We start from the raw sequence: 14,214 nt of genomic DNA, 5'->3' as shown, positions 1-14,214 counted from the left end.
AAGCATAAAGCTATTTGAGCATTTCTCACCAGAACACTGACAAAGGCTCTAGCAGCTCTATTTATTTATTTATTTATTTATTTATTTATTTATTTATTTATTTATCTATTTATCTTTATCTATCTAGCTAGCTCTATCTTTGCCTAAACTAAAAACAAATGCTGTGCCCACAGTTTTAATCCACAAATGCCTAAACCTTGCAGCCGCCAAGTACTTTCTGCACTTTGCTTTGTACAGAAGGCTTGGGCTCTCCATTGAGAAACAAATCAATTTTATCCAGTTGAGTAAAATCGTTTGTCCGTGATGTATGCAATGTCCCAGTATTGTAAATATGAAGCTTACCATAAATTACCTGCACTGTAAGCAACCGTCCCCCACTGCAAAAAGAAAAGTGCCAATCCAAACCAGATGGCTGTTAACTTTAATTCAATATTTGGAAGCATGGCCAACACAGAGTGAACAGCTTCATTCACTTCCTCTGTTGCCATTCATAAAACCACAGGCAGAACAAGAATTCTAATCATTTACAACTTCTCATTTTGTTTTGTTATCTACCAGGGATAATCTAAGAAAAGGGGAGAATGTGAAACTTCTTTGGAGTGGAGTTGCACAGAAAGGCAGCGACCAGCTTTTGTGGACAGTGGAGGCCTCCTGCATTAGTCGCAGCTCACTGCTTTTCACGACCTGATGAAACGTCCGCTGTAAGTCTGACCGTGCAGTACTGTGAAACTAAAGGTTTCTTTGAATTTGTCCTAGCATTTTTGAAACTAGAAAAGCCTTTGCCACCAGCATAGAGCATACAGCTTCATGTTGACATCTTTACTGGATGGTGTTTTCAACTAGAAAACATGCATTTCTCTTCTCACTCCAATGTTTACATTGTGCTGCTGGCTGTGTGAATTACACATGAGTTGTTCTCATGCTGACAACATGACTTGTTGTGACTCACCATGATGCAAGAAGTTAGCAAATATTTCTCTTTACAAAGATAAATGACAAAAACAGCAACACACCGTGATTTGGATACGTAATTTAATCTGATTACTGCTTTATTAATAGAAGTGGACTAGATTAAAAAAACGTGGTCATATTAGAGTAACGTGTGAGGATTTGGGTTTGATGTCACCAAGGAATGAATTACTGGCATCCCTGATCACGGTCTTTATGAACTCATTCTAAAACAGACAGTAAGATTGCAGAAAGAACTAGCTAGTAAAGCCATTTCACCACTTCTCAATTCCCTGTTTGACATGCAATGCAATTCAAAATTCTTACATATAAAGCTTTTAATAACCAAGGACTGAATAATCATAGTATCTGTGCATTAGCTTTTCTGTCTTAAAGTAGATGCTTGGATGCTTAGTTTTCATTTCTCAGGCTCCCCTCCTGCAAAACCAGTTTTGTGTACTTGTTTACAGAACATATGTAGGCTCTTTATCTATATATTGTAAGATATATAATTTTCTTTTGATAAAATCCATTGTCAGTATTAAACAATTTTTGGATATTTTGCTTTTGGTCAGGACTGTTGGATGAACTCAGATGAAGCAGAATCTAGTTTCCTTTATTGCATTTTACAACTTGACACACATCAATCATTGGTACAATGAAAACACGGTAGTTATAGATAGAGAGAAAAAGAAGTTCAAGCTGATTTCTCCCACAACCCAGCCCACCCCAAACGCACCCCGTCCAGGTCCAAGCACAAGACAAACAGCCTGCTGGGATCCAGTCCCTGTAGCAGTTTCTAGCAACACAACATACACACACATCCATCCACATGCATTCAAAAGGAGGCAGGAAAAGAAATAAAGAAAAAATAATAATACTGACATTGTACATGTCAGTATTGATTGAATATCAGGGTTGGTTGAATATCTAGAATCCACCTCTTTAATCTGGTTCAGTAAATCATTGGTGTAATGTAACCTCTTCCTTGTCAAATTAGAAGTAAAGCTAATGAGCTGACCTCTTATATATGCTTTTGAGGCTTCCCAGAAGGTGCTTCTCGATATATCAGGTGAGTCATTAAGATCAAAGTAGAGTGAAAGCTGATTTTTTTAAAACTGTTTATAGTCCTCCTCTGTAAGCAGTATAGAATTAAATCTCCAAAATTTAAAACGAGATTGACAGAGTAATTCTAAATCTAAGGAGACTGGTGAGTGGTCAGATATAGCTATAGTGTGATAATCACAGGCTTTTACTTTAGAAAGCATCTGATGTCAATAAGGAAAAAATCTATGCGTGTATAGGTATGGTGGACATGGGAAAAGAAGGAAAACTGTTTAAGTGCCGGGTTCCCATGTCTCCACGGATCTACCAGTCCCAACTCAGTTTTATTAACATTAAGACTTTTTGCAGCATTAGATAATGAGATTGTTTTTTTGAGGATCTGTCCAAAAGGGTATCCTGGATCATATTAAAGTCTCCTCCTAAGATCAAATAATAGTTTTCAATATCAGGCATAGACGAAAAGAGTCTAGACACAAAGGTGTCGTCATCCCAATTTAGACCGTAGACGCAAGCTAGTATGGCCAGAGAGTTTTGTAATTTGCAGAACACAATTATGAAACGGCCCTCCGTGTCCGCTATTATTTTGTGTTGTTCAAACATAATATTATTACGAATAAGTATGGCTGTTCCTCGAGCCTTGGCGTTGAATCTAGAGTGAAATATATGGCCAATCCAGCTTCTTTTAAGTCGCATTATTTCTCTATTACGAAGGTGTGTTTCTTGTAAGAAGAATATGTCCCCTTTAAGTTGCTGCAAATGAGCCATGACCTTAGCAATCTTAGTGGCATTTCCCAGACCTCTCACATTCCACGAAACAACCCTCAGATTATTACCTGTGCTGGTCATACCTTATTATTCCATGAGAGATGTATACATTGCAGTATGGCAGAGCAAATTTGGCTGAGCGGAGATTGATACTTGGCATATTGTTGGCCAACAACTGTAAGAGAAGGAAACAAAAAAACAAAACAAAAAAACACCACACGCACACACACATCTATACCACGAGTAACAACACATGCATCTGAACACAGCCCCCCTTTGAAGCAAAAACAAACATTTAAGTGTCCATTGCACAGCAGGGCATCTTCTATCCCCTGCAAGACATCCCTCATTTTAGACTAACACTTCCCTCCTCCCAAAATTACAATGGTCACTAGTCAGAAGGTAACCAGCTCAAACCAGATAGCCACAAATTCAACCAATGTAACAGCAGAGGAACTTCTGAAAAACTCCATAACTGAGTAAAATCAACAAAATCGGCTAAAACACCTCGAGATAGATATGCTGGCTCTAGATAAGTAGTCTATTGGTCATACAAACTGGCATTACAGCCAGTGTAAATACAAGTAATCAGCTCCAGGGCTTATTTTAATTGTATAGGTTAATCAGAATAATAACAACAATGAAGTAAAGAATTTCTAGAGATAGCTTTGCATTAGACAAGCTATGAAGAATTATCTGAGATCTAGAAGTGGCTAGATTAATACACACAAAAAAGAGAGAAACAAAAAAAACAAAACCCTTGGATGCAGCTAACCATTATTCCACTGACGGGCCAGCAGAAGGCGGATGACAAGAGCCAATATAGTAGTTTCCAATTACAGTCAAGCAACATTCTTAAATATAAAAATCCAATTTAAACATCGACACCGTTACTTTGCCAGATCATCCAAAGAATACCAAAAACCCAGGCAAACAGGCAAGCAAACAGAGTGGAAATAAATGAGTGTTTAGTGATGAAGAAAACCTTCAAAATGACAGAGAAAAATGAACACATGCATTGTAATCCAAAGACACGAGGGCATAGGAAACATTTACAGATCTGGCAATCAGGGGGAAAACAGGGAGGATATACACAAGGACAGTGATTAGTAGATGTCAGACAGGGGAATGATTTCTGGTGTTCAGCAGTGGCGAGAGAGCTGGAGGTGAGGAAGTGACCAACAATTGGCTGCCGAACAGAAATACCAGAAAAACATAAAGATATGTGAAACAATAGCAAAAACATGATCAAATTCAAAAGTAAGAAGAAATTCTGAATATAAGTCCACAAGAATACAAAACTGAGGCAAAATGTAACAAAACTGAAAAAACAAACCAAAATTCTTCAAATCATGACTCCTTACAGCCACCATGAGCATCACAAACATACATACCTACTTCTAAACCTAAGGAAACTCACTTACATCATGTTTAGAAATATATCATATGCTTTAAATGATTCCTTTATCAATTTCAATTCTTTTCACATTGAAACTATTCCACCATCCACGAAATGGAGAACAGCAGGGTTGTCAGTCGACTCATTTGATCTTATTGAAACCATCCTAATCCCATCGCCCTCCTGGTTTGTCTCCACATATCGATGCAAAGTGCTGTAGAAGTTATCTTTGGTGCTAAACTTATATAATGAGGAAATGTTCTCCCAGTCCTTGTTGGAGGGAGTGATGATGTTTGCAGGTTCCATCTGATTGAAAAAGCTCTTTAGGTTTCTCTCAGCAAGATCTTTAGCGTGTTTATTGGTGTATAAATCCATGAGCTCACTTTCCTCCTGAGCATATGCCCTCCAGAACTTGAGTTGCTGATAGCTGATGGGGGAGTTACAGCGAGCCACGCAGGTGATCAGTAAACTGGACAGCATGATGAAGGTGATGACAAGCCAACCTAGAATCTGTTGTGACCATCAACAGAAAAAGATTATTTATTACTATCATCATTTACCATTAGTATTTAAGACTAAAGTCTACTGCAAAAAAAGCACCAAATTACACATAAAAGAAGGAATGGGCTAATTTGAACATAGTCTGGAACATATACAGATGGCAATGTCAATTGTTTAGGAGCCGGTACATTATCAATGAATGAATGAATGAATGAATCAACCAATCAATCAATTAATCAACAAATGAAGTGTATTTGTATAGCACATTTCGGCAACAAAGCAGTTCAAAGTGATAGGCAGACAAAATTTTATTAAGCTTTGTGAAAATTCTGGTATTTTTAATAATAAGTTAATGAGTAAAAATCAGTAACAATATTGCCAAATTTTTCATAACATAAACCACCTACTGAAACCAATACTTAATGTATTTATGTTAGAACACTGCAAAGTCCATCTGCTGACAATATCAGCTGATGGTTTCCAAAAGGTACAGCAGGGTAAGCAGATGTAAATTATCTTCAGAACAATAAAGTTTAGGTCAAAACAAAAAGCTCCTATTTTAATATCAACTTGAAAAGTGTTTTTCTGTGTGTCTGATGTAATTTGGACTAAAATATCCTTGTTCGTCATGCAGTGACATAATTAGAGGTAGGTAGAGCATCCAGAAACTGAGCTCAAGTCAGGGCAGTGATAGCTCAAAATAATATTACTCAAGTAGAAATAGAAACTCCATGATCCTCTCACATCTGTCCTAAGGAGCCACTGTCTGGACACAGACCAGCCAAACTCAAACCATTAGAAAGTCTCTATAATCAGGCCTGAAAGGTTTTACATCAAAAGCCAATCAGATGGCTAAATCTGGCATTCTGGACTTTCCTACTTTTATAAGTCATAAACTTTTAAAACTAATTTTGAAATGTTTAAACAGACTTGTGCCTAACCCATTAAGTGATTGTACACAGAAATTGCAGGGCAGCAGTAGATCTACCAGATGGATATTATAAGGTTCCATTCCATAGAACCACTTTTGCTCAAAGTGCTCTGACTGTGAAAGGATCTGTCATTTGGAACTCACTTCCTGTCAATTTTAAGTCTGTAACCAGTTTCAATATGTTCAAAAAACAAACAGAACTTTGCTTATGTCAGAAACAGAATTGTATCCACTCTTAATGATTTTATGTTTCACTGTTTTATATGACTGTGTATATGTTGTGTAGTGGGAAAATGTTAGAGTTACTTAAGGTTACTTATGATTATTAGCTGAAACATTGCATAGCAGTATTAAGATTCTTGTGTGATGCATGAGCTCATGAAAAAGTTTAGTTTCTTAACATTACAGTCAAGTCATTGGGTTGTTTCTTTATCTCTGCTGCCTCCTAGTGAAAGAGGAAACGTGTGCTTGCTGTCTATTCTGCTGTCTGTTCTGTACCTAAGTAGATTATCATACTGCTATGTGAATGGAGTGAACCTCTTCCCATAAAACTGCATGCTGTGCCCTGTTGGAAGTCTCTGCTCTCTGATTGCAGTCAGGAAAAAGAGCACAGCTTACAGTTTTATTCCATTCATATAGTTTGATAATCTACTTATAGAAGACACGTTTGTTCTTTCACTAGGAGGCAGCAGAGATAAAGAAACAACTCAATGATTTGACTGTAATGTTAAGAAACTGAACACAAGAATCTTAATACTGCTATGCAATATTTCAGCTAATAATTATAGTGACCTTAAAATGTTTCCACTACAGTTGTCAACATCATGTTGCATTATTTTAAATGATAATTATTTCACTTTCTACTACATTTTAGATGTACTGTTTAAAAGGCCACAGGGAGAAGTGCTGTGAATTAGCTTTAGCTGTAAGCACTGTGATGCAAACATGGGACTGGTGATCTGTTCAATTTGACTATGTTGATGTGTGTCTGTCCCTATCAAATACACCTACATCAAATTAAATGAAATTAAGTATTAGACTTTAAAGGAGCAGTATCAAGTAAAATCAATTTTTTAGCTTTACATTGTGTTATACTGTAATCTTAATCTCCAATCAAAAACATACCTGGAGTGTTACTTTGATTCTTTCTTGCATGTTTGAGAAATCCTTTCATCTCACATGGCAGCCATTCAGCTGTGCATAACGTCTGATTGGAAATACCATCACCTTCAAGGTGCAGCTACTCTCAGGGCTGCAGTTTCCAAGCTTCTACCTCACAGAGCAGCCCTGCTCTGCTCCTTCAGACTAGCCAAACACCTGGTGGAACTGCACATCTGCTGATCTCATACCTCTTACTTCTCAGTGCGACGCTGGTAATAGTGTTGTTAAAGGGTTAATAGAGGAGTCATGTTGTGATGACTTCCTGAAGACAGTTTCAGAAAGAGCAGGAGATTTTAAAGAGTACAGAATCCCATCCAATCAGGAAGTAAAATTTCTTTTAAGACATATTTGATATATTCAGCATTTTTATGACAGCTGAAGGTGACATAGTTACTTGATTATGCTATAAAATGGTAACATAATTCTGCCCCTTTAAAACTACTTAAAAGTTTCTCAGCTAGATACTATCCTCCTCTGATTATCCATCCATCTAGTAAAGAGACTAAATAGTCTGCAGTGTAAACATGTTGTCAAATCAACACAGCTTAAGGTTATATTTACACAAAAACAAATGTAGGTCTTGTAGGGAGAACAATTTTAACTAACAATATTTAAATTCCAGATTTTGTCATCCTAAAATAGCTGCAAATGCTGATTTGACACAAATCATTAACTATTTGATAGTCTAACATTTACAGTGTTTCCAGACAAAGATTTGCTGAACTGCTCAGTACCAAATTAACAAATTAAGAATGCTAAAGTCTTTAATACTGTGATAACTATAAATGTTAGAGTGGAATCACATCAGAAAACTGCTTACCTGGGACTGAGATCTTAATGTACGCAGAGCCTCCTCATTACGTTTATCACAAGGAAGTGTGAGAAGTTTCTTTGCACAGTCAAACTCAGAATTCATATCTTTGCACAAATACTGGTTGTAAACACTCACATTGGTTCCAGTCATTGCACACTCATAATAGTTACCATTAAGCAGAGCAACAGCTAACCAGCTGAGCGGTGCCACCAGCGCTGTGGAACTGATTTGGATGAAAGCTGTGCAAGCGGCGGCCAGGTTTTTCCAACAACACAACTTTGCCTTGTTGTGCCAAAGACCTGTAAACAATATCCACATCTTTTTGCTGAGAATATAACCTAGCAGCAGCAAAGCCAGTGCTGGAACCAACAGAAAGACCAAGCCATACAGGAAGTTCAGCTCGTTGCAGGGACATTTGAATGCCACCGAGGAGAAGATCTGCTCGCCTCCAGCTGTCAACAGAGCAACCAACCCAAAACCAAGGTTGGTCTGCTTGCTGGCAATATTCAGAATCGTCTTAAACCTATCCATCGGTAGCTACTGGGTGACAGAAAGAGAGAGCTGAAATGAACGTTGCAGTTTCACTTCCACCCCGTATGTCTAAATGGCATCACCACAAACATTCTCATTTCCTGGAACTCTTAATGTCAGTTGTGGGTTTAATTCTGCTTTCTGAGCTTTGTAGCCAGCAAACCAAATTCCAGTTTGTACCTGATATTGAGGTGTGTCTCCATGTGTGTCTCCAGTTACATAAAGGTATCAAATTTCACACTAGCACCAGTGTGTCTTTTTGTGAGCTGTCACAGATGGAGAGTGTGGAACATTTTGGAACAAAAGAACTCCACACAGTTGACATGGTTCTTACTATTCTATGTAAGAAAATTATCATCAAGACCAAGTAAAATGAAAATAGTGTGAACTCTTTTTTTGGATCATATTGGCATTGAGACAGCCTGTCAATTCTTGTGTGTTTTTGTGTTGGTTGTGTGTGTGTGTGTGTGTATGTATGTGTGTGTGTGTGCATGGTTGTGTGTCCTGTCTGTCTCTGTGTTGCCCTGAGACAGACTGGCGACCTGTCCAGGTGACCCCGCCTCTTGCCCTGAACGTAGCTGGAGAGGCAGCAGCACCTCCTGACCCCTCTAAGAGACAAGGGTGTTTGAAATCCATCCATTTCAATCAATAGAGTTTGGCCAGAAAACAACATTAATTCAATGACCTATTTTCAACATTAGGTAATTGGCTAGAATTGGATGATTGGTTGATGCACCATCAGTTGTTGACCTCAACCAAAGATCAACCATTCTGACTATAATTCAACGCTAAATTATATCTTGGGAGAATTTCCTTATTTGATTATTTATGTTCTTATATATTTTATAGATAAATTAAATTTAAAATTTCTGAACCATACGCTTTTCTTATTTCGGTCTCATGATTATTTAGCCGCATAGCTCTTCAGATGCACTTAGTGTGTCAGTGGAAATGCTTTCTTTCTTTAAAGCCCTAACCCTAACCACGTCCTGTGCTTTAGTTACTGTTGCCGAGGCCTTTTATGCTTTGGCACTATGTGCTCTTTTATAAGGTTTGTTAATTTTAATTAAAAAAAAATTAACTACTGCGTTAGTTGAAAAACTTAATTTGTATTTTAATTTATCTGGGATCTGACTTGTGCTGAACCTTTTTGTCAATAAAGTTTTAGAACTATAATAGGAGTGGCCGCTGTTGGTTTCCGTATTTGCATCACTAAATCTGAGATCGATTTAGTGGTCTGCAAAACAGATAACCGTAAGGCCCGTATGGACACAGACCCTCAAGTACACCTCTGAGTCTGAGTCAGACAGAAATTTTAATCTCCGACATCATCGATCGCCTTATGAGCGGATGGGACCGATAGAACACGCCGAGCATTTCATTGCCAAAAGTTTCAGTGTTGGAATGATTTTATCAAAATCTAGATAACCCCCTGAGATTAAAAATGACAGATTACGTCGAGGAGCAAAGGAATGAACTTGAAGCCATAGAATCAATCTATCCCGACTCCTTTACAGGTGGGAGTTGATTTAAAATAGTAACTAGCTTACAGCTAGCATCGCAGTAAGCCTTATTTATCTGACTGGGTTGGAACTGCTTCATTTTGTTTGATAGTTGTGATGACTTCTAGTCAATGAACGCTAATGAGACAGTAAGTGCTGTGGCCTTTAACCACATCCAGCATGCTCACAACGAGAAGCAACGATTCGGTTTTATAGCTAAGATAGACTAGTTTAAATCGGGGATAAACTAATAGAGACTTGTAGGGGTTTGATCCTACGATGAAAAGCACGAATAGTTGTATAGTTTAAATGGGTTGATATAGCGACCAGTGACCGCCATGGAAAACTGTCTGGACAATAGTGAACTAGTGATCACGGTGTTCTAATGCAAGTTTGCAGAAATGATCTGTTATTCATGTGGGCTTGCAGTGCTGTCAGAAGAACCCACCAGTTTCACTATTACCGTGACGTCAGACGCAGGAGAAAACGGGGAAAGTGAGTATATTCAATTTATAAATGTCTTATATTCTGTCATTTCCTTATTTCTGACACCTTCTTCTATAATGATGATGATTTATCAGATTTAATGTATGGTTTGAAGTTACCGAAAAAAGATGTTTTCAATTAATTGAGAATGAATTATTTTCATTTAACTTTCTTTTCTCATTCCAGCTGTTGAGGCAACTTTAAAGTTTACATATGTAGCAGAATATCCAGATGAGCCTCCACTGTGGGAGATCTACTCTCAAGAAAATCTGGAAGATGGCGACCTAGAGAACATTCTCACCTTGTTGAAGCAGCAGGTGTGTTCATTTATCTGACAATAAATATTGTGTTTAATTTCTTCTGCTTAGTTCGTTATTTTTTAACATTTTTTTCTGGGGAAAGTGTTCTCAGCAGACTTTAGGACACAGGTGTCAAACTCCAGTCCTGGAGGGCCGCTGTCCTGAATCTTTTAGATGTGTCTCTGCTGCACCACCTGAATAGAATAATGATGTCATTAATGCTCTGGAGAACTGATCTACACCAGGAGGAGGTTATTAACACATTTCATTCCAGTGGTTTGGACCTGTGGCTCATCTAAAACCTGCAGGACAGCGACTGGAGGACTGGAGTTTGAGACCCCTGCTTTAGGATATATCCATACACTCAATATAAAGCAGTGTTTCTCAATTCCGGTCCTCAGACCCCCCTCCCCCTCCCCCCTGCATGTTTTAGGTGTCACACACCTGGATTGAATCTATGGGTGATTAACAGGTTTCTGCAGCATTTGATGCTGATGCAATGATTAGAATCAGCTGTTCTGGAATAGACACACATCTAAAACATGCAGAGCAGGGGAGGCCCTGAGGACTGGAATTGAGAAGCACTGATATAAACTGACCAAAGAGCCATATTTAGTCTTGACGCAGCCTTGTGGAAGCCCATCACTCAAAGATTGATGGTTTTAGGAGCTGTTGAAGCATGCAGCAAAGTTTGGTCAAAAAAACATTGAATGTGAACTGGAACACATATTGGCACAAACATTTAATTAATTGAGTCCATGCAGTTTTGGTCCTCTGTCATGCCATCAAGCCTCTCACAAGATACGTTTTTTTTTTTTTCTTCCTTTATGAAACAGTAGAGCTTTATTTTGTGCTGTGGCATCAAGCTGCAGCAGGCAGTGTGGAAATGTTCTGGTGGGCCTCCCTCTGTGCTGAGGCTCATCACTACTGCAATAATCACTGTGGTAAACTGCAGCAAACAGCCATATTTAGAGTCATGTTGAACATGACAAAACCGCAGTTCACAACATTATATCATAATATTTAATTTTTGGATGCTAATTTGAATCCAATAAAAATTTGTGGGGGGTTGCTCCATGGAATAAGTTTCCAACCAAAACACTTGCATAAAGCAGAAGAAAGTTTTAGGCAACTAATCACTGATTCCTTGTTGGAAATGTTTTGTTTGGGGCCTAATTGTCTTAAGCTTTTGATCAGCTAAAATCTTTTAACCTTTGTAAGAGTGTAAAAGTTTAAAATGATATAATCTTTTTTTGATGCTTTGTAGAGCTCTGCAAAGGGAGAGGGAAACGCCTGGGGCACTGCGTGGGCTTTTTGGTCTTACAATAGTCCCACACTAACTGAAAAAATATTCATTACATTTTTCCAATTTTTATTTGCACTTAAAGGAGGGAACAGATCACTTGGAAGAGTTTTGCTCTGTGCGGAACCTTTCTCTAAATTAGTGGTGGCTCTTGTTCAAGGGCCTAATGTAACTCTGTAAACTGAAGCCGCTTGTTTTATGCTGTTTATTTTCTATTGCCAACATGTGTATGTAATAATCATGCAGGCTGAAGAAAACCAGGGTATGGTGATGATTTTTACCCTGGTGACAGCTGTTCAGGAGAAACTTAATGAAATTGTGGATGCAATGAAAAACAGACGAGAAGAGGAAAAACTCCAGAAAGAAAAGGAGGCAGAGGAAGCAGAAAAGGTAATTGGAAGTCTAGTTTGACTTTTGATGGGTTTGCCTTTGTCCTAATTTCTGTAGAGGCTTAGGTGATGCGCTCAGGTTCTCTTAGATTTGTTGAGATGAAGGCAGTGTGTATGGACAGGTTCTCAGTGAAGGATGCTTGTGTTTGGCAGGTGAAGTTCCAGGGTACAGTGGTAACAATTGAAAACTTTCTGGCATGGAAAGCCAAGTTTGAGCTGGACATGGCTGAGTTCAAACGAAAAAAACAGAAAGAGGAGGAGCAGGCTGGAAAACCCAGACTCACTGGTAAATCAGTTTCACTTTTATGTCAAACCCTTGGAAGCTGCTTGCAAAATAAAGTGTTATTTTTTTCTCTTTAGGTAAACAGCTGTTTGAGAGAGATCATAACCTTGACACATCAGACATTCAGTTCCTAGAAGATGGTAAGCAATGCTCTACAATAAACCGATCCTGTTGTTAAATATATTTGGAAAACCCTTTTGTCTCATAATTTCAATCAGTTTCAAGTAATAACTCCAGCTAGATTACAGTAACTGAAATGTGTCTTGTTTGACTTGCCAGAGTACCAGACTTGTTTTTACTACCTTCATTTGGGAACCACTCATTGGAAAGCAAAACTACTGGGAGTTGGAGTTTGTTTAGATTCTTTTATGCAATGTCTCTATGATGCGAGGATCTGACAAGAGCCAACTCTTAACAGAGCAGGGTGCTTCTGCTTCTCTTTAAACCAGGAGTCCCCATCATGGGTCCTGGAGGACCGGCATCCTGCATGTTTTAGTTCTCTCCCTGGTGGTACCAACAACCTTTTCAGCAGGTCAATGTTCTTCTTAGGCCTCTAACGTGCCATCATTGGTCCAGGGAGAGAACTAAAACGCGCAGGAGGCCGGCCCTCCAGGACCCACTTTGGGGACCCCTACTTTAAACAGTGCTGGCCAATCGTTACATTAATGTCCTTGTTTTTTTCTCTATTCCACAATAACAATGTTTGGCCTTTGGTTTTCACAGTTAAAGCTAAACTGTTTGGAATCACAGGGCCTTGGGTGGGATGCATCTTGAACGGTGATTTGCTCACTACCGTCTTCTAAAGCGGCCTTGTTTCTTCTTCTCAGCTGGAAACAACGTTGAAGTGGACGAGTCCCTGTTCCAGGACATTGAGGACTTGGATTTGGATGAAGACGATCCAAACTTTGACCCGTTAGACATGGACAGTGATGAAGACTAAAGCTGAACAAAACAACAGACAATTAAAACCCCTAGCAGCCCACTGCTTCACCCATAGTTCCACCCAGTTACGGCATTTTTGAAGACTCTTGGGGAAAATAGAAAAAAATCTCAGTTTACCACAACAGAAGACGTTAAAAATAAAATTGAAATTTCCAAAATAAATCTTGCTCTTTATTAAATACTGACTTTCGAAAAACTATGGTGAATAATATTTCAGTTTCTAAACTCCAACGTAAGATATGAGTCAAGAGGACAAGAGCCACAACCTGATACAAACGATTGAATGATGTAATATCCATAACTCCTAGAAAACAGGAAGATTTTTTTTGTTGTGATTCAGAAAAATTTGGATATGGACACATGGTAATAGATCTGACACCACAGAGAAAACCAAGTTCTCACCTGGTGGTTTCAGTCAGAAACCACATCTGAACAGAACTGTTCCAACTTATTTAGCAACATTAAACTGCTGAGTTTGTAGAAAACTAAAGAGGGAATCCAGATCAATTGCAACGTTATATTCTGAATAAATACGTTGACTATGGGTCATCTTAAACTTCCATCTCCACTTTTGATGGTTATTTCTAATTTTGTGTAATTATTGTAGGTCATATTTTTGATTTTCCTTCAGGAACCTATGGTAATGTTCCTGAGAGAAGCCCAGCATGCATTGCACAAGTGAACAAATGGTGACCTTCATGGGTGAAAATATAATGAAAAATGTTACATTTTTGAAGTAAAGATGAATTGTTACACATCTCAAACAGCAATAGAAAAAGTGCAACATATTTAGGTAAACATTTTCAACTAATCTTGAATCCCTTTAAAATCCATGCAAATAACATGATTTTAAAAGGATTCAATATTTTGTATAGTTATGCACTCTTAAAAGACA

The 14,214-nt window shown here is 38.3% G+C and overlaps 2 protein-coding genes across 2 annotated transcripts; one reads left to right on the top strand and one right to left on the bottom strand.

The window, feature by feature from the left end:
- Positions 1-1,548: 1,548 nt before the first annotated feature.
- calhm6 (calcium homeostasis modulator family member 6) lies at positions 1,549-8,230 on the bottom strand. Its single transcript, XM_044116199.1, has 2 exons — positions 7,591-8,230; positions 1,549-4,687 (listed from the first exon to the last, which is right to left on the bottom strand). The coding sequence occupies exons 1-2, from the start codon at positions 8,113-8,115 to the stop codon at positions 4,262-4,264; spliced, it is 951 nt and encodes a 316-aa protein (XP_043972134.1). The 5' UTR covers positions 8,116-8,230; the 3' UTR covers positions 1,549-4,261.
- Positions 8,231-9,354: 1,124 nt separating this feature from the next.
- Positions 9,355-13,879, top strand: rwdd1 (RWD domain containing 1). Its single transcript, XM_044116200.1, has 7 exons — positions 9,355-9,632; positions 10,047-10,112; positions 10,290-10,420; positions 11,952-12,095; positions 12,248-12,380; positions 12,455-12,517; positions 13,205-13,879. Exons 1-7 carry the CDS (start codon positions 9,560-9,562, stop codon positions 13,315-13,317), a joined length of 723 nt encoding a protein of 240 aa, XP_043972135.1. The 5' UTR covers positions 9,355-9,559; the 3' UTR covers positions 13,318-13,879.
- Positions 13,880-14,214: the final 335 nt, after the last annotated feature.

Source organism: Gambusia affinis, linkage group LG05 (genome assembly GCF_019740435.1).
Source record: "Gambusia affinis linkage group LG05, SWU_Gaff_1.0, whole genome shotgun sequence".
NCBI lineage: Eukaryota > Metazoa > Chordata > Actinopteri > Cyprinodontiformes > Poeciliidae > Gambusia > Gambusia affinis.
The sequence above is the reverse complement of the archived record's forward strand: the minus strand, read 5'-3'. Positions and strand labels throughout refer to the sequence as shown.

Coding starts and splice junctions, on each gene's coding strand:
- rwdd1 (XM_044116200.1), top strand. CDS start 9,560: ATGACAGATTACGTCGAGGAGCAAAGGAATGAACTTGAAGCCATAGAA. Junction 10,113..10,289: donor CGCAGGAGAAAACGGGGAAA/GTGAGTATATTC, acceptor TTCTCATTCCAG/CTGTTGAGGCAACTTTAAAG. Junction 12,518..13,204: donor CATTCAGTTCCTAGAAGATG/GTAAGCAATGCT, acceptor TCTTCTTCTCAG/CTGGAAACAACGTTGAAGTG.
- calhm6 (XM_044116199.1), bottom strand. CDS start 8,115: ATGGATAGGTTTAAGACGATTCTGAATATTGCCAGCAAGCAGACCAAC. Junction 4,688..7,590: donor CATTAAGATCTCAGTCCCAG/GTAAGCAGTTTT, acceptor TGGTCACAACAG/ATTCTAGGTTGGCTTGTCAT.